Raw genomic sequence first — 22,262 nt, forward strand, 5'->3', positions numbered from 1 at the left:
ATGTCTTCCATTGGGGCTAGCTATGCTGGGGTTTATGTGATGCAGAAGCGACAGAAGGAGAAAATGGAGAAGAAGGAAGACGAAACTAGAGGGAAAGGAGAGAGCAGTATAGCAAAGGAGAGCAAAGTCTCTGCACCTGGGAGGACCAAAAAGGTCCATGCAGAGAATTTTCAGGCCTCGGACACTACCCGTCCCTAGAGGAAGGCCATAGTTAGTGTGCATGGCTTAATGTGTGGAATGGTAGTTTCTAAAGTTTTTACAAATGCTTATGCTTGGTTGATTTTTCAAGTGATTTATTCTTGTTTAACTTGTGTTTTGTATAAGTTTCCAAGTTTTAGGTTGTGCTTCCATTTTCACCTTGTATATATATCTACAAGTTGCTATATGTTGTGTGATCTTTCTAAGCTATCTCAATACCAAAAAAATTTAGTGCTGCCTCTCCGTAGTTTCCCCAATGAAAATACTTTAGATGCAATATTTGCGTTTCTTTGTGTGATTAACGAATTTTCACTTTACATATATATTATAATTAGAACTGTTCATTTACGAAATCACCATTTAAAGATCACCTTTATTATAAATAAATTAAAAATTAAAAATAAGAAAAAGCAATCAAATTGGAGTTGTATGGTCATCCAAATGTATGGAGGAAATGTATTGTTCACTACGAACTAACACAATTGAGTTGCACTACTTAAGTTCCAAATCATTACCAACCTCTGACTTAAAACAAAAAGAAGGTTTTTTTTAAAATACAAGGAGAGGGAGACACATTACTTAAAATACAAGGAGAGGGAGACACATTACAAAAGTATCATGGGATTCGAACCTAAGACCACTGATCTATAAGTCAAAGTCCTTTTTCACTGGTCTAAACCACGTTGACCTATGATTTACACTTAAACATCTGCTTTTGGATCAACATTAGTAATAGTGTAATTGAGAACGTAATTCTATATTAAGTCGATTGGCCCGTTAGTCTTATGTATTATCTCATGGCTTTCAGGCAGCTACGATAACCCTTCATTAGATTTAATGTCCAACTATAGGCAGCCTCCATTTCTTCCCCAACATGAGCACACAGCTGATATGGCCTATGGCAGCACTAGTGGCTTTGCCAACTTGTCATCCTAATTATAATTTGTAATTAATTAACCGACATTTAAATTTAATTGGAGGTATAACATGCATCCACTTAATGTAAGAGAGAGAAAGTTCATTAAAGAAGAGTTTGTGCTCTTGAGTCATCCTCTAAAGATTTAGAGAGAGATTAATACTTGTAATCTCATTTTCATTAGTGGAAGTATTTTCAAAATTTGTCCCATGGTTTTTCGTTTCATATTGGAGGGATTTTACATTAAATTTAGTGTCTATTTCCTTTTTATGTGTATATATTTTTTTTAATACAAGTGATAGTTTAAACTATAAGGAGGAGGGGGTTTCTCACATATACTACCAATGTACTATGTGTTGAAGAATACACACAGTCCCACATCGGAAACTTAACAAAATAGAAAGTCACATATAATGAATGGGTCCACTCCTAATAAAATCGAGACCTTTTGTATAAAACCTCACATCTATTAAACATGTGGTTAAGTTGGGGACAATATCGATGTTGATGGTGGTGGGCCAACGGTCCATTCCTCTGAAATCTTAACATGATATCAGAGCGGGTCAGTTGACTGGGCCCAATTAAACCCAAATCAAACAAACCCCAAATTTAAAATTTAAAATTTAAAATATTTAAATATTTATAAATATAAAAAAAAGGTGACTGATGTGGAATTAGTTGCACGTGTCGCTATGGGCAGACCTAGCTCACGCCCAGTATGAGCCATGGCCCACACTCAACTTTTGTTACTCACCTATATATATAGTCAGTCATGATCTCTTGGACTACAGGGGTCCAAGAGATTTGTGGTCACTTACCGTTGGATGTAAATTCAACGGTTCACTCACTCTTACACTTCTTTTAAGAAACTTTTTTGAACCATTGGATTAATATCCAACGGTGGGTGACCACAATCTCTTGGACTCCTGTGGTCCAAGAGATCGGGACTGTATATATAGTATAGTTAGGCCCGCATATTTATTAAAAACATAACAGTAAGCCCACACAATTGTCCAATTATTAAAAACTAATTAAAGAAACACCCTAGGAAGCTATCACGTGAAGACTTGCCAACGCCTTGTCTCTGTCTGGAATAGTCGCCAATGCCAAAGAGAGGAAGACATCGTTGTTCACAAGCGAATCCATCTTTGTTTATTATAACCATAGTCTAAAATATTGATAATATCGAGGAAATATCGAGGAAATATCGAGGATATTTCGATTTTTTTGAATCACAGATATTTCGAAACATATCCATGTACATATCGTATAAATATCGACAATATCGACGATAATATCAGAAAATATCGATGTCGATAATTTCGCTCACATTTCAGCAATATTTTGTCAAAATATCGGTGTAATATTGCTAAAATATCGAAAATATCGAAAATATCGATGTGAAGGAAAAAAAAAAGTTATTAAAAAAAAAAGGAAAAAAGGGGAGAAAAAAGCACAAAGGGGATATGAACCCCTCCCATTTTACTCCTCCAACACCTTAAACACCATATCACTTATGTTTTTGTGATAATATGCTAAAATATTTATATTTATATGGGTGGTATGTTAACAATTACATGCAAAACTATTTTGGGGATTTATCATTTGATGACTACTCTTCACAATACACTTACTCTACACATAGAGATGATGAAGATAGTGAAAAATTTGAACCTCGTAGGAACTCTATGTGATACTAAGTCATTCATGTATCTTACCATGCAATGTATAAAGTGTAAAATATTATAGTAAATCATTATATATGAATGATTACGGTGTATTTAATCTTTTTTCATTAATTATTACATATTTTTTACACTCATAGTGTTTGCCCGCTTGCTGTATAATCAACTTAAATTAGTTAAATCCATCATGCAATGCATGTCCTTCTAATTTTTTGTGATAAACTCATAGATAATTGACTAAATTGACATTCTCCAAAGTTTCAATAAAAATTTCCAAGTTTTTCTTACAATTTCCGTGGTTTTTATTCAATTTTTATCGATATCGATAATATCCCGATATTTCCATCGAAATTTCTATATGTTTAGACTACCGATATTTCTGATATCATTGATATTTTAGACCTTGATTATAACTTAGCACTTCTTGTAGGTTAGTAATTGATTTCTCCTCCTTAGTTACACTTTCATATTTTATTTATCTTTATTTTGTAGAATAAAATTATTTTTTTTTGGTCAGCTAGTATAATTTTGTGAAATTTGTGCTGTGATTGTGAAGATGATTGTTAAACTGTTTAATTGTTAGAACTTTTTTTTTTTTTTTGGGTCGAGACTGTTACAACATTTGTTTGTATTTTTTTGTTACACTGTCTCTAAATAGGTGATTTTTTGTAACAGTCATGGAAAAATATTTTAAAAGAAAATCAAGGATGGAGCCATCAACTCTTATAGAGGTTGGTAGTTCAAAACAAAGTCGTATGGAAGTCAATGTGGCGGATCTTCCTTCAGATCATGGATTTCGAACTAGAATTTTAGATTACAATCACAATATTCGAGATCAAATCCGAAAAGCATACCTACAAAAAAGTCCTTGTCAACCTAAAAGTCATATGTTCCCTTTTAAGAAATGTGGAAATGGAAAACAACGGTTCATCCCTTCTTGGTTTTATGTTTTCCTAAGTGGTTGGAATATAGAGTAAAAAAAATGATGCGTTCTATTTATGTTGTTTTCTTTTTAAATCAAATAGTGGAGAACAAGGGAGTGGTGACGCATTTGTTGGTGAAGGATTTTCAAATTGGAAGGAGAGAAAAAGATTTGAAATTCATATTGGAGGTCCCAATAGTGCCCATAACCAAGCTGTGAAGAAGTGTGAAGCTTTGATGAATGAAAAACAACATATTGAAAATGTTTTTCACAAGATTTCAGTTCAATCTCAAATTGATTATCAAATTCGATTGTGTGCGTCCATTGGTTGCATTCGATTTCTCTAAGACAAGGTCTTGCATTGCATGGTCATGATGAGTTTGAGAATTCAAGCAAGCAAGGAAACTTTCTTGAACTTTTACAATTCCTTGCTAATCACAATGAACAGGTTCGAGCTGTAGCACTGAAAAATGCTCCTAATAACCTCAAGTTGATGTCACCAAAGATTCAAAAAGACATTGTAAATGCTGCTGTAGGTGAAACAACTAATGCTATTATAAGTGATATTGGTGATTCCTTGTTTTCTATTCTTGTTGATGAATCTCGTGATGTATCCATTAAGGAGCAAATGGTTGTTATGTTTCGTTATGTTGACAACAAAGGGTATGTGATTGAACGTTTCATGGGTATTGAACATGTGGCTAGTACAACAGCTTTCTCATTGAAGACTTCAATTGATGCATTATTTGCTAGACATCATTTGAGCATATCTCAATTACATGGTCAAGGTTATGATGGGGCAAGTAATATGAATGGAGAGTTCAATGGTTTGAAAACACTTATTAAGAAAGATAGTCTATGTGTTTTTTATGTTCACTGCTTTGCTCATCAACTTCAATTGGCTCTGTGTCTTTGGCAAAAAATCATAGCCTAATAGGTGTTTTTTTCACCTTAGTTTCCAATGTGATAAATATTGTTGGGGCATCATCAAAGCGTCGTGAACAAGCCCTCAAAGTTATTGAAGCACTTAGCAATGGTGAGCTCTCAACCGGTTAAGGCTTAAATCAAGAACTTGGAGTTAGACGTCCATGTGATACTCGATGGGGCTCACACTATGGTACTTTGCTTAACTTTGTTTCCATGTTTTCATATATAATTGATGTATTAGAGGAAATTTCAAATGATAGAGTGGGCACTGCTCAGAAAAATGAAGCATTTATTTTGTTAGGGTTGCTTCAATCATTTGATTTTGTGTTCAGTTTGCATTTGATGGAGATTATACTTGGAATTACAAATGAGTTATCGCAAGCTTTACAAAGGGATGATCAAGATATTGTGAATGCCATGGATTTAGTTGAAATATGCCAGCAAAACTTGCAGAATATGAGAGAAAATTGATGAGATTCTTTATTAGAGAAAGTTTCCCTTTTTTTTGTGTGAGACAAAATATTGAAGTTCCTAACATGGATGATATGTTTGCAGTTCGAGGGCGATCATGACATAGGGCACAACAAATTAAAAATATGCATTATTATTGTGTTGATCTTTTCTATGATGTGATAGATTTGCAACTTCAAGAGCTAAGGAATCGTTTCACAGAGGTTAACATAGAGTTGCTGCTTTGCTTGGCATGCTTAAGTACGAATAATTCATTTTCTGCTTTCAATACGCAAAAATTGGTACGTCTTGCTGAACTCTATCCAAGTGATTTTTCTACTGAACAACTCATGGCACTTGAAATTCAACTTGAGAATTATATTGACGATATACATTCCAATACCAAGTTTCAAGAATTGAATGGAATTTCTGATCTTGCGAAAAAATTAGTTGAGATAGGAAAGCACAAAGAATATCCATTAGTCTATTTTCTCATAACGTTGGGATTAGTACTTCCAGTTGCTACAGCTTCTGTAAAAAAGGTATTCTCTGGTATGAACTTTGTTAAGAACCGGTTGCGCAATCGAATGGGAGATCAATGGATGAATGATAGCTTGGTTGTATATATTGAGAAAGACATCTTCAATGACATTGATAATGAGCTCATTGTCAAGCGTTTTCAATTGTAATTGTATTGATTGTACTTGCTATGAATTTTTTTAGTCTTGAATTTTTGCAGTTGGGTCTTGTATTTTATCTTTGTTACGCCCACACATGGAAAAAATCCTAGGCCTGCCACTGCATGTGACCTACTAAAAAGTGGTCCCACATGAGTAGGAGTGTTGAAGAATACACATAGTCTCATATCGAAAACTTAACAAAATAGAAAGTCCCATATAATGAATGGGTCCACTCCTAATAAAATCAAGGCCTTTTGTATAAAACCTCACATCTGCTAAACATGTGGTTAAGTAGGGACAATATCGATGTTGCTAGTGGTGGGTCAAAGATCCGTCCCTTTGAAATTTTAACACTGTGGCGGTTCGAACCTGAGACTATTGGTCTGCAAGTTAAGGCCATTTTTCACTAGGCTAGACTCAATTGGCTCTTCTCTTTATTTCTCATACTATTTGTGTTTGATTCGTATTTGAATTCCTACGATTTATAATATTTTTTAATACAAGTGATAGTCTAAATTATAAGGGGAGGGACACATAATACAAAAGTATTATTGGAATTCGAACCTGAGACCACTGATCTATAAATTAAGGCCTTTTTCATTAGGCTAGACTCCATTGATCTATGATTGACACTTATGCATCTACTTTTGGCTCAACATGAGTAAGTCGATTGTCCCGTTAGTCTTATATATGATCTTAGTCTTATATATGATCTCATGGCTTTCAATTGACAGCTAAGATAACCCTTCATTAGATTTAATGTCCAACTACGCACCCTCCATTTCTTCCCCCAACATGAGCACACAGCTGATGTGGCATCTTTGTGGCATTCTTATGGCATCCTAATTATAATTTATAATTAATTAATCGAAATTTAAATTTAATTATAGGTATAACATGCATCCACTTAAGCTTCTTGTGGTTAGAAAGAATGTGGTCTGCGCACCACTATTCCTTTTATTTCTGTTCTTAATTAAACATCTTGGAACAAACAAGATAATACCAGTTTAATCACTGGTTCTTAAGATAATACCATAAACAGTCAGCTCTGAAATGCAAATGCTAGTGATGGCTTGCTAAAAGAACCACATATTCCCCTATAAATACTCCTCTAATTTTGAAATCTCATACCACCACAACAATTCACTTTTTTTTAGTTGGGTTTTTGTTTTCTAGCCATGTCTTCCATTGGGGCTAGCTATGCTGGGGTTTATGTGATGCAGAAGCGACAGAAGGAGAAAATGGAGAAGAAGGAAGACGAAACTAGAGGGAAAGGAGAGAGCAGTATAGCAAAGGAGAGCAAAGTCTCTGCACCTGGGAGGACCAAAAAGGTCCATGCAGAGAATTTTCAGGCCTCGGACACTACCCGTCCCTAGAGGAAGGCCATAGTTAGTGTGCATGGCTTAATGTGTGGAATGGTAGTTTCTAAAGTTTTTACAAATGCTTATGCTTGGTTGATTTTTCAAGTGATTTATTCTTGTTTAACTTGTGTTTTGTATAAGTTTCCAAGTTTTAGGTTGTGCTTCCATTTTCACCTTGTATATATATCTACAAGTTGCCATATGTTGTGTGATCTTTCTAAGCTATCTCAATACCAAAAAAATTTAGTACTGCCTCTCCGTAGTTTCCCCAATGAAAATACTTTAGATGCAATATTTGCGTTTCTTTGTGTGATTAACGAATTTTCACTTTACATATATATTATAATTAGAACTGTTCATTTACGAAATCACCATTTAAAGATCACCTTTATTATAAATAAATTAAAAATTAAAAATAAGAAAAAGCAATCAAATTGGAGTTGTATGGTCATCCAAATGTATGGAGGAAATGTATTGTTCACTACGAACTAACACAATTGAGTTGCACTACTTAAATTCCAAATCATTACAAACCTGTGACTTAAAACTAAAAGAATGCTTCTTTTTTTGTCATTTTTTTGTTTTCTCTTTAATACCATGTGAAATATGTAATGTCTAGCTTCCTTAAGCTTTCTAGATAAGCAATCTAGCAAATGTTAGGCCAATGACTTTAAAACCTCGCATGCTTGAAGACATTATGTGTAAAGACACCCTTAGAGCGCTTCCCCCTCCGGAGCCCAGCCAAGGCAAAAGGTCCCTTAGGCCTCCAATAATGGTTCCAACGCTCAATTTTTGCTCGGGAAAGATATGGAGTCCACCAACCCAAGCAAGATGGGCTCCCGCTCGCGAATGATGACATCAGCGAAGAAATTTTTTTTAAATATAATTACCAAATATTTTAGAATATTTTTTTATAGGTAAATTTTTTTATTATTAAACTCATACATATAAATAAAAAATTAATTTCATATGAATAGTAATTGTCCTCGAGTTGCCACGACAATAGATGAAAAAGCAACGAAAATATTACTAGGATAGATAATATTCACATAAACAGTAAATGCTTAAACTAGCTAGTCCCCTAAATATAACTAGTCTCGACTATGCTAGAATTGACCTTCACGAGGGGCATAAACAAACTTAATGGACCGCAACTGTTTTTTAGCAATATGAATGTCATACAACCCTCCCTCAAGATTTGCTGACCCTCACAATTCAATAGTGTCCCGCTTTGAAATGAATGCGAGGATTAATACTTTTTATACAAAAAATGGGGAATTCGAGGCGAGGATGGGTATAGCCCCCCTATGGGCACGAAGACGGGGACGAGGATTCTCCGAAACCTCTTAGGCGGGGATGGTACTGCCCAAACAACTTTGAATAAAAGAAAGCTTTGTTAATGTAAAGGTAGGCTGGATTTGCATTCGACCAAAATTCTAAAATATAATTACTGCAAGCACCGACCACGCAGGGACATGTTTCACTAATTATGATATAATCTGTCTGATATTTTTGTACTTACAAAAGGTATGCGGCTAGTAAGCTGCACGTCTAACTTGTACATGGAGCATCTTCAAACTCTCATCATCACTGAAATAAGCTCCTCCCCTCTGATATGCTAAGTGGAACAAAATAGAAAAAAGAGAATCCCTGCCATGCCACGATCCCCATAGATGAGCTACATTTACTAGTTACTATATCGGTTAACAGCCAATTTCCTACAGCACCACCATTGGGGGCAAGTTAACCAAATCGGTCCCCATCTGTCTCGATTGCCACGAAAGCAAAAATCCTCATGAGTTCCATTGCCAAGGCTGAACACGCCCCAATCCTTTCTTCCAGCATTATTCAGATTAAGCCTAGCTGAAATTCCATAAAGATGATCAGAATCCCATTCGTTCCACCATGGAGCAGCATGATCATTAGAGAAATAGATACAATTCCTCATCGCAACACCGAGTTCCGTCGAAGAAACAGACCGCGAACAACATTTGCCTAGAAATAAGATTTTATCCCCCAAATCATGTACCCTCTTCCAGGACATCAGGCTAAAATCCAATGAATATACTTTGAAATCATGTGTTTCAAGAACAGCCTCTGCTTTGGTGTTATAAAGCCTACAAACAAGAAGAAGCTCCCCACAAGATTCCACAAGATACTTCAACACACCACTATTTTCCTGCTCCTCTGACATTATTACTTCATGACAATCTATTTTTACCTCATAAGCATCATATGTTCTAATGCTAGCAAAGATATTAGCAGACTTAATCTGCCAAATGTTATAATCATTGCTTATAAGATAGAAACTTCCATCACAGAAGACAGCATCCTCAAATGGATCACCATCCAGTTTATGTTTAAACCATAATTCAGCTCCTGGGACCCAAAAAGAAAGCTCCCGACATTGACTATGAACAAGCATGCAAACATAGTTGTCAAGGATGGGAAGCCCTGAGAGAACAATCTTATGATAAAAGTTCCATGTTTTGGGAAGATCAGTTTTGTTCCTAGAGAATGGATTCAACAAGCTAATCTCAAGATAGAAACAACCAATATGTTTTACTAGAATCAACCAATCTTGATATGATCCCCAACAATATCTTCCATAAGCCTCGGGAAGCACAATGTCCCAATGTTGTTTTTGTAGTATGCTAATACAAGTTCTTACCTCTCTATCTTTGCCAGACATCATGAGCCATGGCACACCACGGCTTTGCCAACCAGCAAGTTCTTGTGCAACAACATGTCTCCAGGCTTTGCAAACATCACTAACAGATATACAATCAGTCACAGTCAGTCGCTCAAAGATGATCTCAAGGATACCACGAGGCAGCTCTGTCCAATCCAGATTAACAAGCTTCTGCTGCTTCCTTCTTCTATTTCTGCTTCGACCCATCGTGCAGCTCTATGACTCTACTCGCCTACAAAAACAAATATAATAAATGAAATCCTTAAACTATCTTTGGGAGAAAAAGAGAGGGGGGAAAGAAATCATAATAACACCAACAAACTCTTAATGACAGATTGTAAATAAAATTGTAAATGCAACATCAAGAAGTAAGTAGTGTGTGAAAACAGAGTTTTTAGTGCAATAGTATAAGCTTCAATCTAGGTGTGATGTAAGGTTCTCTGTTAACTAATCCATCGAATCTGCATGTCTTTGGGTTTTACTACACTAGCAACCTCAAAAAGTTTACATCAATTAAGAGGTGAGCATGACCCCCAATCAGTGCAAGAAAGGATAATTATCTGCACGCCATTTGTTGTTGTTCTCAGCAGACTAGCAACTGTAGGAACTTACTGAGCTTCCTGGCTTGATCAGAGGTAGTGAGTACAATAAAAGGGTTTGGCTCAAACTTGAAAGAATCTTTGGCTCTTTGAAAATAGCTAAAGTATCCTTGTAGCATTTACACAGTAAAAGTTGAAATTAAACCCAAAACTGAAATTCACTGCACAATATATTCTGGACAACTTGCTAGATAACTCTTAACTGCTAGATAAAAAAAGCAGTACTTGTTCCTACGAGTCTAGAACCAGACCTTGTAAGAAACTCAAAGAAAATAAAAGCAGACACAAAATAAAACCAGAATTACTTTCAAGAAAGAAAGTTTCGAACTTTCTTCCATTGAACCATGCAAAATTGAAAATAGCAACCTTTTCAATGAGTTTTGGAAGATTTTAAAGCCATCAGTGCATTTCACTTGACACCCATTTATCCAATGCGTGCATGCAACAATCAAAAGCTACCGTAGACCCCCTTAACCCATTTATCCAGTAAGATTTTGTTAAAAATAGCACCCATCATTGTGAATTCATTTGGGCACCAAATGCTTACACAAGCATATAATGTCGTCATTCAAAATGTAGATAGCTTCAAAAGCTAAATACAAAGGGAAGAAACACTACAAAGGGATCAACGGTTGAGTTCAGTGAATATATTTACTTCTAGTGATTGTAAAAAATAAAAAAAAAAGCATGAGACTCAGAATCAGTAAGTGCAAATAAAAGTAAATAAAGCATAATCCACTTACCAAATGATGTCCAGACGTTGGAGACTAATAGCTAGAAGAACAAAGAGGAAAGTTGCATGTCTAGGTTTTACAGGAGTGAAACTACAGTCGTTGCCGGAATGGAACGCCAGCAAACAACATAGCTGCTTCAGAAGAAAGAAGTCTCTCGAAGGAAAAGGAATCGCTGCTTACGAAAATGGTATGTGTCATATTTTGATTCCTCGTTTCTGCCCAAAGAAAAAGATAACGGGCTTGGCCCAATCTGTATCTATGAGACGGGTCACGTAGTGGGCCATCTTAGCCCAGTTCACTATGCAAATTTATTTTTTCACTTCTGAGATCATTTCCCAAGTTTTTTCTTTCTTAGAAAAAGATACTCTAATGTACAGAGAGGAGATCAAACTCAAATACAAAGGAACAGACGCACTGTTTTAGCCAACTTCGAACCCACATCCGCTCTAATTTACTAGGATTGAAAATAAAATTTAATTGATAAGTTCAAAAAGGAAGTAATATCCCCAACTAGTTGGTGTTATTTTTCAGTAGAATTCCTACTGGGATGTGTTTTTGTTTTTCAGCCATGTCTTTGGCAGTACCGACCCTGGACAAGAGTTGGAAGTATGATCGCCCAAGGCCCATTGTCCAAAGGGGCCCAGTTTTCTGTTTTCCTTTTAATATATGTATTATATATTACTACAGACAACAAAAAAAAAAAGAACAGAACAGGAGTCCACGTCCATGTGGGTCTCTGTCTCCATATGCAAACGAAAAATTATAAAATAGTACGGTTATCATCACGTCAGCTGGTGATATTTTCACTCAAAATATGTCATGTGTCATACTTTTAAACAAGTCACACTTTATTTTACAGCTGGAATTGAAACTTAATTTTTACCATTTAAAATAAAATTAAGGAAATCAAAAAAAATCAAAAAAGACAAGAGACGAGCAATTGCCCACACCAACCCAATCGCCTACTCCCAGGGCACCTACCTTGCTCGCCTCTCTCTATCTCTCATACAAGTCTCCAATCTCTCTCGGAGTAAGCTCCTTTCTGTCAATAAAGAAGTGAGGAATCTCTTAGAATCTCCTTTAGATTCTTCGCTAGAGCAGAAATTTCATAGTCGGTCGGAGGGCTTGCTCCGCTTCCTCGTCCTCCATAAACAGAATAACTCCCCCGGAAACAAGTTTTCGTTTTGATCTGCACCGTGAGTTGCTTCGATCTCTCTCCCTTCAACTGTTAAATCATCGCCAGATTTGCTTCTCAGCCATTTGCTTCTCAACCTTTTAGTGGCTACCCCAAGATCTATCTATATTTTCTCATTGATGAAGGTCTCAGGGATTTGTTGACTTCTAAATTACAGATTGCCATTAGATGTGAAGAAGGTTGTAATGGGAGGTGGGTGTATCACAAACAGGCTAAAAATTAACCAGTAGGAAATTGATACTGAAAAGGTTGATTGTGTTGGGTTGTCAACACCAATACGCATAGTAAGGGTAAAATCCTTAGACCTAATTCTTCAAGTTAAATTTTTTTTCATTGATTTGTCACTAAAAGAGAAATTTTTAAAAAAAATGAAATTCACCCTTTTGCGAACAATACCGCTCTAACTCCATCGTTCTTGTGTTTACAACTAATATGCATGATAAAGTTAATTCTTTATGTTTTACATTTTGTATTTGGGAAACTTATTCGGTTGATGCTAATTAATTTTAATGAACTCAAATTGTAAAGGTCATATTTTCATTTTGACAATATATGTTATTTGGTTGCATTTAATATGTTAAAGCTTATAGAAATTAGTCAATGGAGCTATATGAACTAGTGTGGTTTATATGATTTAATATTACTTTTAGAGTTTTTCTATTTAAACCCGCATTTCTCTTTGTTCACCTCAATACTTAAATCATTAAGCTGTTAAGTTTTATTATTGTGTAAAAAGACAAAAAAAATCATCTAACTTAATAATTAACCCTATTACATCTATATACACCCCACAGACACCCCACCAATTTTCATATTAAGTTTTCGAAAAATACAAATTCCTCTAGATCCTATTGCCAAATTATTCTTCTCTTTTAAAGATGTAGAATGTTGAGGAGCCTACCTCTTTACAAGTTATGTCGGAGCTGATGGAAAAGCTTGTTGATTTCTTGGCTGTAATGATCTTATTCTCTTTCCTTTGTTTCATATATCCAACTTTTCAATTGTTGCTTTATGACAGTCACAACTCATGACGCATGAGTACTATGCTTGTGTTTCCTTGCAAGATTATGATAGTCTACTTTCGAGTACACAACCAACTATCCACTTAGGGCTCGTTTGGTACACCGTATTAGACTCTGGATATGAGTAAATAGTCTATGTCAGGTGTTTGGTGTCAACTTGTATTATTTAATTACCCAACTATTTTATACGGGTTGGGCTTTTAATACTCTCCTTACCTGACTAACTAATACAATCCACAAAGTCCGGTTTAGATAATACACGCTTAATTATACGGCTAAGCACACGTTTTACGAAAAAAAATCAAACGCTCTTTTCTTCTTTTTCTCCCTAGGGTTTTTCTCTGCTATCTTCTCCAAAGGTTATTTTCTTCACTCTTCTCCAGGTATCCATCTCTCTCTCTCTCTCTCTCTCTCTCTCTCTCTCTCTCTCTCTCTCTCTCTCTCTCTCTCTCTCTCTTTCATACTCTCTCCAATATGCTTCTTCTTGCTTCTTCTCTATTCTTTATATATTTCAATTTTTTTATTAATTTTTTGTGGAATTAGGTTATGTATTTTTCATTTTTGAAATTAGGTTATGCTTACTTACATGAATGAAAGCTAAATCGTAAAAGGACCTATTTTACAAATGAGAAACATTGGACATGGGCTTAATGAATGAATTGCACAATCCTATTACCGAAGCAAATTAAACCATTTAAATGAATACACAAACTTCACAACAGTAGTAGCAACAGCAATTAAGTCATCACCATTTTCCTTTGGTACCTTTGGTTACGATTTCTTCTATAGTGGGTTTGGTCTTGCGTTTGGGACATTGTTGATTGGTTATGGGTGGTGCTGTCCGAATTCCTTGTTTTATGTTATCTTATGTATTTTGTTTTTGTTTAGTTTTGAACTGGTCTGGGTGAGAAGCTTGGTTTTGGCCTTGGTTTTGAGGTCTAGGTGCCTCTACCCGGTTTTTGTGACTTGCTTTGTAATCTATTTTTTCTGGGTTTCTTTAATGAGATCAGATTTCAACCCACACCAAAAAAAAAAAAAAAAGTAAGAGGAGGCTCTCTTTATAAAAACCAACATTGATGTCAATGATGATGATGAGGAAGTTGATGTTGAACCAGATCATTCTGCCTCTTTGCTAATATCAAATCAACAAAACTCAGCTAGCTCAAGCAGTCGACACCGCAAACGAAATGTAGATACTGATATTCAAAAGAAAATGGCTAAAGCATTTGGTGAGATGATTTCTGAGTCTATTGACCAATTGAAAACTATAACTAATAGTTTGGTGAAAGGATCAGAACCAAGACCTGACATTGCTGCTGAATTGGCAAAGATGGACTTGTCTATTAATGACCAAATTAAGGCACTACGGCTAATTTTGGAGAAAGCAAGTGATGAGAGAACATTCTTGACATTGGATGGTGCTATGAGAAAAGCATTTATTCTTCTCTTACTTGGGGCGAGGGAGCTGTGATTCACTCTTTGATGTAGTTTGGTTTATGAACAACTTTCCCTTTTGCTCTTATCACCTTAGCATGTGATCACTTTGAATTATACATTATTTGGTACTGTTTTTATTAACGTATGCGAGTATGTTGGAATTTTTATGAGATACTACAATTATGATAATGGGTTATATGACGAAAAAAAATATTGGCAAAAATAATTGAAAAACAAATCTTGTCATATGAATCTTACCAAAAAAAATTCGTGTAATTTGAATCTCAATTTCCATTAAAATTATCAAAGAAATTTTTTTTATTTTAAAAATAGTCTGATCTGATGTTATCCAGAACATCACCAAACACAGTATAACTTAGTCAGACTATTTATCCGGAACAGCACCAAACGCCTTATAATATTATGGATAAATAGTCAGTACTCTCCGGAACAAATTAATACTATCCGACGAAAATTAGTCAATACAGTCCGACGTACCAAACGAGCCCTTAAAGCTTGTGGATTTTCAAAATGAACTTGTGGGCAGGGATGGAACATAGCTTTGGCTAACCTGGGCTACAGCCCAGGTGGCTTTTAAAATCCCAGCCCAAAAAATAATTATAGCCCAGCCAGCCATCCAATTGAATATCCTACCTTTCTTAGGAACCCTTTGCTTGCACTGCCTTGCACGTGGGGAATAAAAGGGAGAATAGGAAAGTTGTAGCCTACAACACATAGGAGAAAAGAAAAAAAAAGTGAAAAAAGAGAATGCACACAGTCGATGGAAAAAAAAGAAAAAAGTAGAAGAAATTGTTTAACTGTTTTTTAGAGTTGTCGACTTTGTCAACAAACTCATATTGCACCCTTGCACACTTAAGGGAACACTCTTGTTATTGTTGCACTCACCTTCAAGGCTTAATTCAAGAAGTGAATCAAGCTTCTATATTTGTCAGGAACGATAAGCTTCTCTCAATTTGTTGATGTTGAAATTTGAGAATTTTTTTAGATTTTATTTAGTATCAATTACAGATTTGCAATTGAGACTTATGATTTATTTATCAATTAGGGATTTACAATTGGAGCTTATCAATTTCAGTTTATGAATTATGAATTATCAAATAGGATTTGTAATTGATTTTGGTGTTCTTGCTTATCCAATAGGTTATACTTTAACTTTATAATATTGGATCATCATCCAAATCCTAAGAAGACTATTCGGGATTTTTTTTAAAGAAATAATGAAGAATCAACTAGCATGCATTCCAACCCTTCTCTGCCTCCTCCAATTTGTGAGGAGCAACCTCATTCTGAATCTCAAAGAGTTGTCTGAAAGTTTAAGAGTTGAGTCTCAAAGAGCCAATTTTGATCAAGAAGTTGATACCAATTCTCTTGAGCGTGATCCAGGATTACGTCCTCAAATAGACACATTTTCGCCTAATCAACATGATAATGTTCGAAGAGCATATATTCTCTTAGGACCATGTCAACCAAAACTAAAGGAATATCCATCCCACTTAGAAGGGAAACAAATGTGTCGATTTAATGGTAGTTGGTATAACTAATATCCTTGGCTTGAGTATTCTGTTCATAAGGATAAAGTGCTTTGTTCTCCATGCTTTCTTTTTGACGTTGATCACTCACATAAGGCATCACTGTAGATGGATTTAGAAATTAGAGAAGAGTTGGTGGCAAAGAGTGTGCTTTCCTTACTCATGTAGGCATTATAAATTCACCACATCATTTTGCTATCCAAAAGTGGATGGATTTAAAGAACCCAACTCACCATATTGACAGAGTTGTGCAACCCCTACAAGAAGTTGCAAAAAATAGGTTAAGGCATACAACCACAATAGAGGCCATTAGGTATCTAGCAAATCAATGAATGGCTTTTAGAGGTGATGATGAATCTCATGACTCCTCTAATCGGGGTAATTTTATTGAGTTGGTAGAGGCTTTTGCAAGAATGAACGAAGAAGTTGAAAAAGTTGTGTTACAAAATGCTCCTTTAAATGCCCAATATATTTCACATAAGATACAAAAGGAGATCCTAAATATCTATGCTAACAAAGTGAGGAAGAAGATACGCGATGAAATTGGGGAAGATGAGAAATTTTGTATTCTCATTAATGAAGCACTTGACGATTCTAAGAAGGATCAAATGGCTATTATTATAAGGTTTGTTAGTTGTGATGGGCATATTCGAGAAAGGTTTTTTGATATTGTGAGTGTTCATGACACTAATTCCTCAACTCTTAAAAGTGATATTTGTAAAGTGTTTAGTAAGCATAGTCTTTTAGTAAGCAATATGCGTTGTCAAGGATATGATGGTGCTAGCAATATGCATGGTGATGGAGTGACTTACAAGCATTATTTCTCAATGATTGTCTATATGCATATTATATTCATTGCTTTACTCATCACCTTCAATTAGCTTTAAATGCTGCTGCTAAAGAGGTAGGACTTGTTTGGAGATTTTTTTCAATGTTGAATAACATTGTGAATTTTGTTGGTGCTTCTATCATACACCATTCTGAGTTAAAATTAACCCGACAAGCTGAAATTGAAGACTTATTAGTAGTTGGAAGACTTGGAACAGGTAAAGGAACTAATCAAATTCGATGTCTGCAACGACCTGTAACTACTCATTGGGGCTCATATTTTAGTTCTATTAGGAGTTTGATTGATTTATTTGGTGCAACCCAAGACACTTCTAAAAGATATTAGTCATAATGGACCTACCTCACAATTTCATGGGAAGCAGAAGGTATTAAAATTTCTATGTTTCTTTTGACTTTGTCTTTGCCTTGAATTTGTTGGACAAAACAATGAGATTCACTGATTTTCTTTGTCAAAAACTTCAAAGAAAATCTCAAGACATTGTAAGTGCTTTGAATTTGGTTGCAAGTACAAAAATGGAGCTTGATGAGTTGAGAAACAATGGTTGGGATGATTTTATACAGAGTGTACGATCATTTTGTGAAAAACATGAAATTAGTATGCCTAATATGTGTGCCCATCATACAATGGGCACTGGGCGTTCTTATCAACAAAAAGATTGTATCACAGTGGAGCATTATTATTATATGGATGTATTTAATGAGGTAATAGATTATCAGTTGGGGGAGTTAAATACTAGATTTCTAAATGAAACTATGGAACTCCTTCGTCTTAGCTCATCATTGGATCCCCATGATGCTTTCAAGCGATTTAACATTGATGATATATACACTATTACTGATAAATTTTATCCTCAAGATTTCACTACAACAGAGTTGCAGGCTTTAAATCAACAACTGAGATTTTATAAGATTGACATGGATCACAATCCAACCTTCAAGAATCTTGATTTCATTCATATATTACTTGAGCGCTTAGTGGAAACAAGATTAGCACAAACCTACTACTTGATTGACAGATTGATTCGTTTGGTACTAACTCTTCTTGTTTCTATAGCAACAACAGAACGAGCATTTTCTTGTATGAGACTGATCAAAAATCGGCTTCGAAACAAGAGAGGTGATGAATTTCTTGATGATTGTATGTTACTTCACATTGAAAGAGAATTTACTGATAATATAGATAATTAATTATTTTAATTCTATGAAGACTCGAAGGGTGCAACTTATATAGTGTTATTTGTGAGGTAAGGCTCATTATGTCCCTCCCTTGAGTAGGTATATTATTAATTTTTTGTTATCAATGAAATTACATCGTACTATCAAGTTTTCTATCTACTTAATATGATTATATGTAAGGTAAATTTAGCCCAGTCAAGTTTGAAATCCTGGGTCTATCCCTGCTTACAGGTTTAACTTGTCTTGTTCCAGTTTCAATCTTATTTTTCTATTTTCATTGGGATTCATTAAGATTCATGTGTTATTAGTTGGGTTTGAGAAAATCTCTTAGAATTCTAATATGGTCTATAGCAGGAATGCAGCATAACTCAACTTAAATGAATTTGTTAACTAATGCCCATTTGTAATTTTTTTTTTTTTTTTGGAATCTATTTATTTTGTTACCTTGCATGTGCTCACCATTCGTAGGACCAGAAGTCCCTAGTAGTTAATTTATAAATTCTTTATGTCATTACACTAGCTTGTATTGTGAGGTTGTTAATTAAAATTACCATGTGTGATTGGAATTTCTGGTTGATATAACTAAGCATATTAATCCTTATGGGACTAATATTATATTGTTTGATCATATATATATATATATTGAATTGTTGAGATACATTATTTAATTGGAGCTGTATTTTTTTTTAATTTTTGCCAGGACAGAAAGTGTTTTGGACACGACTAAACAATTCACAACTGATAAGGTAAATACTATTATTATGATGTTGTAACTTATGAGTGATTGATAATCTTTTACAACTACCACATATGCTTCTATATAGATTTTTAATAGTCGTGCGCAAGGACAAAAGTGGCATAGTAGTTATCATTAAAAGGTTTGATGGAGTTGGGAAAAATATAATGAAGAGAGCTAGACTACTTTAGATTGTGAGAGAAGTGAGCATTATATTGAGAAACCTAATGTATATTCAGATGATGAACAACCAATGAATTCTGATGCAGATGTAAGTATTGATCACAAAAAAAAAAGCGTCCTAAAAGCATTGGTACAAAGAAGTGTGGTTGCCTGTTTCAGCTAAAGGGGTTAAATATTGGTCCTAGAGATAAGTGGAAAGTTGAGGTTGTATAGGAGTTCATAATCATCATTCTGCTGAGTATCTTGAAGGGCATTCATATGCAGGACTGTTAAACAACTTGCTGGTGGATATGTTTAAAAGCTTGGTGAGGCCAAAAGATATATTATACATTATTATAAATTTTTTCTATTTATAGCTGGAAGTTTTGCCTCATGAAATTTGTTTGTTGTTTTAACTATACATTTGATAACTTTATTTTATTTTGACAGTTACACTTGCAACCATATCATCATATGCCACCTGTTATCAATCGTTGGCTTGATATTTCCAACCTCAAAGCATTTAATTGGTATAGTCTATATCAAGATCACATTGACAATTGAAAAGAGCTTATCGGTTCATTTGATGTGCATCTTGATATTTATTGATCCCTTACTATTAGATGTTTTGTCACAATAGTTTTATTTTCATCCGACCTATTGGGTTTTGTAAACTTTTATGAAGTTTTAAACATGAAGTATCCTTTGCTAATGGAGTCTAGTCCCGTAAAAAAAAAAGGTCTTAACTTGTAGGGCCTCTTAGATCGAAGTCCAAAAAGATTAGTTGTCATTGGGTTTAGTCCACGCGTTTTTGGTTTTAGATGTAGGTCCTTTGACATTTATTACTTTTTTTGTTGTGTCAATTTTACCCTTTGATGTAAATAAGGAAAACACATTGAAATATAAATTTAATGCATTATTTCCTTGTAATTGCATTTCAGAATTTAAATTTTGAATTATTTCCTTGATAAATTGTGTTACCTATAAGGTAGGAACATAAATTATAAGACTACCTATAAGTCAGATACAAAAATAGACAAATAAAATTTTATGTCACCTATAAAAATTAGAACCTAAATTACACATTTTCGAAAATATGAAGAGAAAAAAAACACATATATACCTATGCAATAGGCAATAAGACAATATACCTACCCCGTAAACAAATGCTTTTTTTCTTTTGTCAAAACATTTAAAGTTCGAAAGAGCATGAATGTAGGTAAAAATGTGAATTTTGGGAAATGTTTGCTATATTTTCCTTTTCTATTCAATGTCAAACGTTGTAAATAGCTAATTATTATGACATGGATGACTATGATCCCATTCAAGTCGAAAAGGGCAACATTGGAACAAAAAATAATTTTCAAAATAAATAAATAAAAAGATTACATCATAAAATACTAAAAAAGGAATGTAATCCTATGTGGCACAAAAGTCAAAGAACTTAAATCAAAGTCATCAAATCCGAGGATCAAACCCAACTCCTCAATGAGAATTTGAATCTATATCAACTTTTCTATAACTTAACTTGTATGTCAATAGTCTGAAGTTCAAACCCTACCACACACCTCTTTATCTGATTAGTTAACCTCTTTGTCTTAACTTTAGCTACGTAAATTTGGACCAAATATTTTTGAATATTCATGGGTGAAGCTAGATAGGTACACCCTCATAGTAATAAGCATTTAACTATAATACAAGGGTTGGTTTAACAATGTTTGATAATTGACCTTTTCCGTTGGGTAAAAAATAAATTAAGAGGTGTTGTGGTCATTGGTTTTCACTATCATCAGAAAACAAAACCAAACAAACTACAATTTCCCATATGATGTAATCACATGATAAAAACAGCCTTGTGAAGACGACAAAATTCCATGTATACTACAAATATTGTTTAATGATTTAAGTATCAGAGTGAACAAAGAAAAATATGGGGTTTAAATAGAAAAACTCTTTTATTTTTTATTTTTTCTGCTAGGTGTGTACACTACTACATTTTACAATTTGCGCGACGAATAGAATTTCGTCGTGCAAAGTACATTTTAGTCATACAAATTTCAGCGCGACAGAAACTTTGTCGTCCAAAGATCATGAAGAAAGACTTTGCGCGACAAAGTTTTTTCATTGGTCGTGCAAGTTTTGTGCGACGAAAAGTATTGGTCGCACAAAGTTTTGCGAGACGAAAAACGAAGAAAAATATTGGTCGCGCAAAGTCTTGAAAAAATTAATAATAAAAAACTAATTTTTTTAGACTTTTGCGCGACGAAATATTTTTTGTGTTTTAAAATTTTTTAATTAGAATAAACTAATTTAATAGTTTGCGCGATGAAATATTTTGTCGCGCAAGGTTTTTGACTTTTTGTTTTATTGTTTCTTTAATATTAATTTTTTTCGAATTTTTACTTTTTAAATTTAATTTAATTGTATGATTTTTTTAATTATTTTAATTATAATTTATATTAATTTAATTATATTAAAAAAAAATTCAGATTTTCACTTTTTAAATTTAATTTAATTGTATGATTTTTTTTAATTACTTTAATTTAAATTTGACATATTGAAAATAAAATTACATATGAAAAATAGTGATCAAATTATCTAATAAATAAATAATAAATTATTTTATTTTACGATTTAAAATATAAATAAGGTTAAAGCTACTTAATAAATATATATACTATTCAATTTCTTAAGTGTTATACGTACAACATAAATAAATTTAAAGCTACTGAATTAATATATATATATATATATATACACACCATTCAACGATCCAACCGTCCATTGATCCCATGACGAGATTATCACAAATTCCCCAAGCCTGATGAATCTGGCCGTCTGTTCTTCGTCGTAGTCCATCAAGATCAACACACAGCTTTTGCACTTGAAAACTTGTGTGAGGCTTCCATGGGAGCTCCTTTGCGTTGAACTGCTGCTCGTTGACATTGAGCTCCCTAGCTAAATGAAATTG

The 22,262-nt window shown here is 34.2% G+C and overlaps 2 protein-coding genes across 2 annotated transcripts; one reads left to right on the forward strand and one right to left on the reverse strand.

The window, feature by feature from the left end:
- Positions 1-5,787, forward strand: LOC109949702 (zinc finger MYM-type protein 1-like). The gene is made up of 4 exons (XM_020565804.1): positions 1-153; positions 4,170-4,548; positions 4,677-4,757; positions 5,285-5,787. Exons 1-4 carry the CDS (start codon positions 1-3, stop codon positions 5,785-5,787), a joined length of 1,116 nt encoding a protein of 371 aa, XP_020421393.1.
- LOC18772005 (F-box protein At2g26160) lies at positions 8,532-11,334 on the reverse strand. The gene is made up of 2 exons (XM_007207896.2): positions 11,174-11,334; positions 8,532-10,063 (listed from the first exon to the last, which is right to left on the reverse strand). Exon 2 carries the CDS (start codon positions 10,036-10,038, stop codon positions 8,827-8,829), a length of 1,212 nt encoding a protein of 403 aa, XP_007207958.2. The 5' UTR covers positions 10,039-10,063; positions 11,174-11,334; the 3' UTR covers positions 8,532-8,826.

Source organism: Prunus persica, chromosome G6 (assembly GCF_000346465.2).
Source record: "Prunus persica cultivar Lovell chromosome G6, Prunus_persica_NCBIv2, whole genome shotgun sequence".
NCBI lineage: Eukaryota > Viridiplantae > Streptophyta > Magnoliopsida > Rosales > Rosaceae > Prunus > Prunus persica.

Coding starts and splice junctions, on each gene's coding strand:
- LOC109949702 (XM_020565804.1), top strand. CDS start 1: ATGTCTTCCATTGGGGCTAGCTATGCTGGGGTTTATGTGATGCAGAAG. Junction 154..4,169: donor CACCTGGGAGGACCAAAAAG/GTCCATGCAGAG, acceptor CACAATGAACAG/GTTCGAGCTGTAGCACTGAA. Junction 4,758..5,284: donor TATTGAAGCACTTAGCAATG/GTGAGCTCTCAA, acceptor ATGATGTGATAG/ATTTGCAACTTCAAGAGCTA.
- LOC18772005 (XM_007207896.2), bottom strand. CDS start 10,038: ATGGGTCGAAGCAGAAATAGAAGAAGGAAGCAGCAGAAGCTTGTTAAT.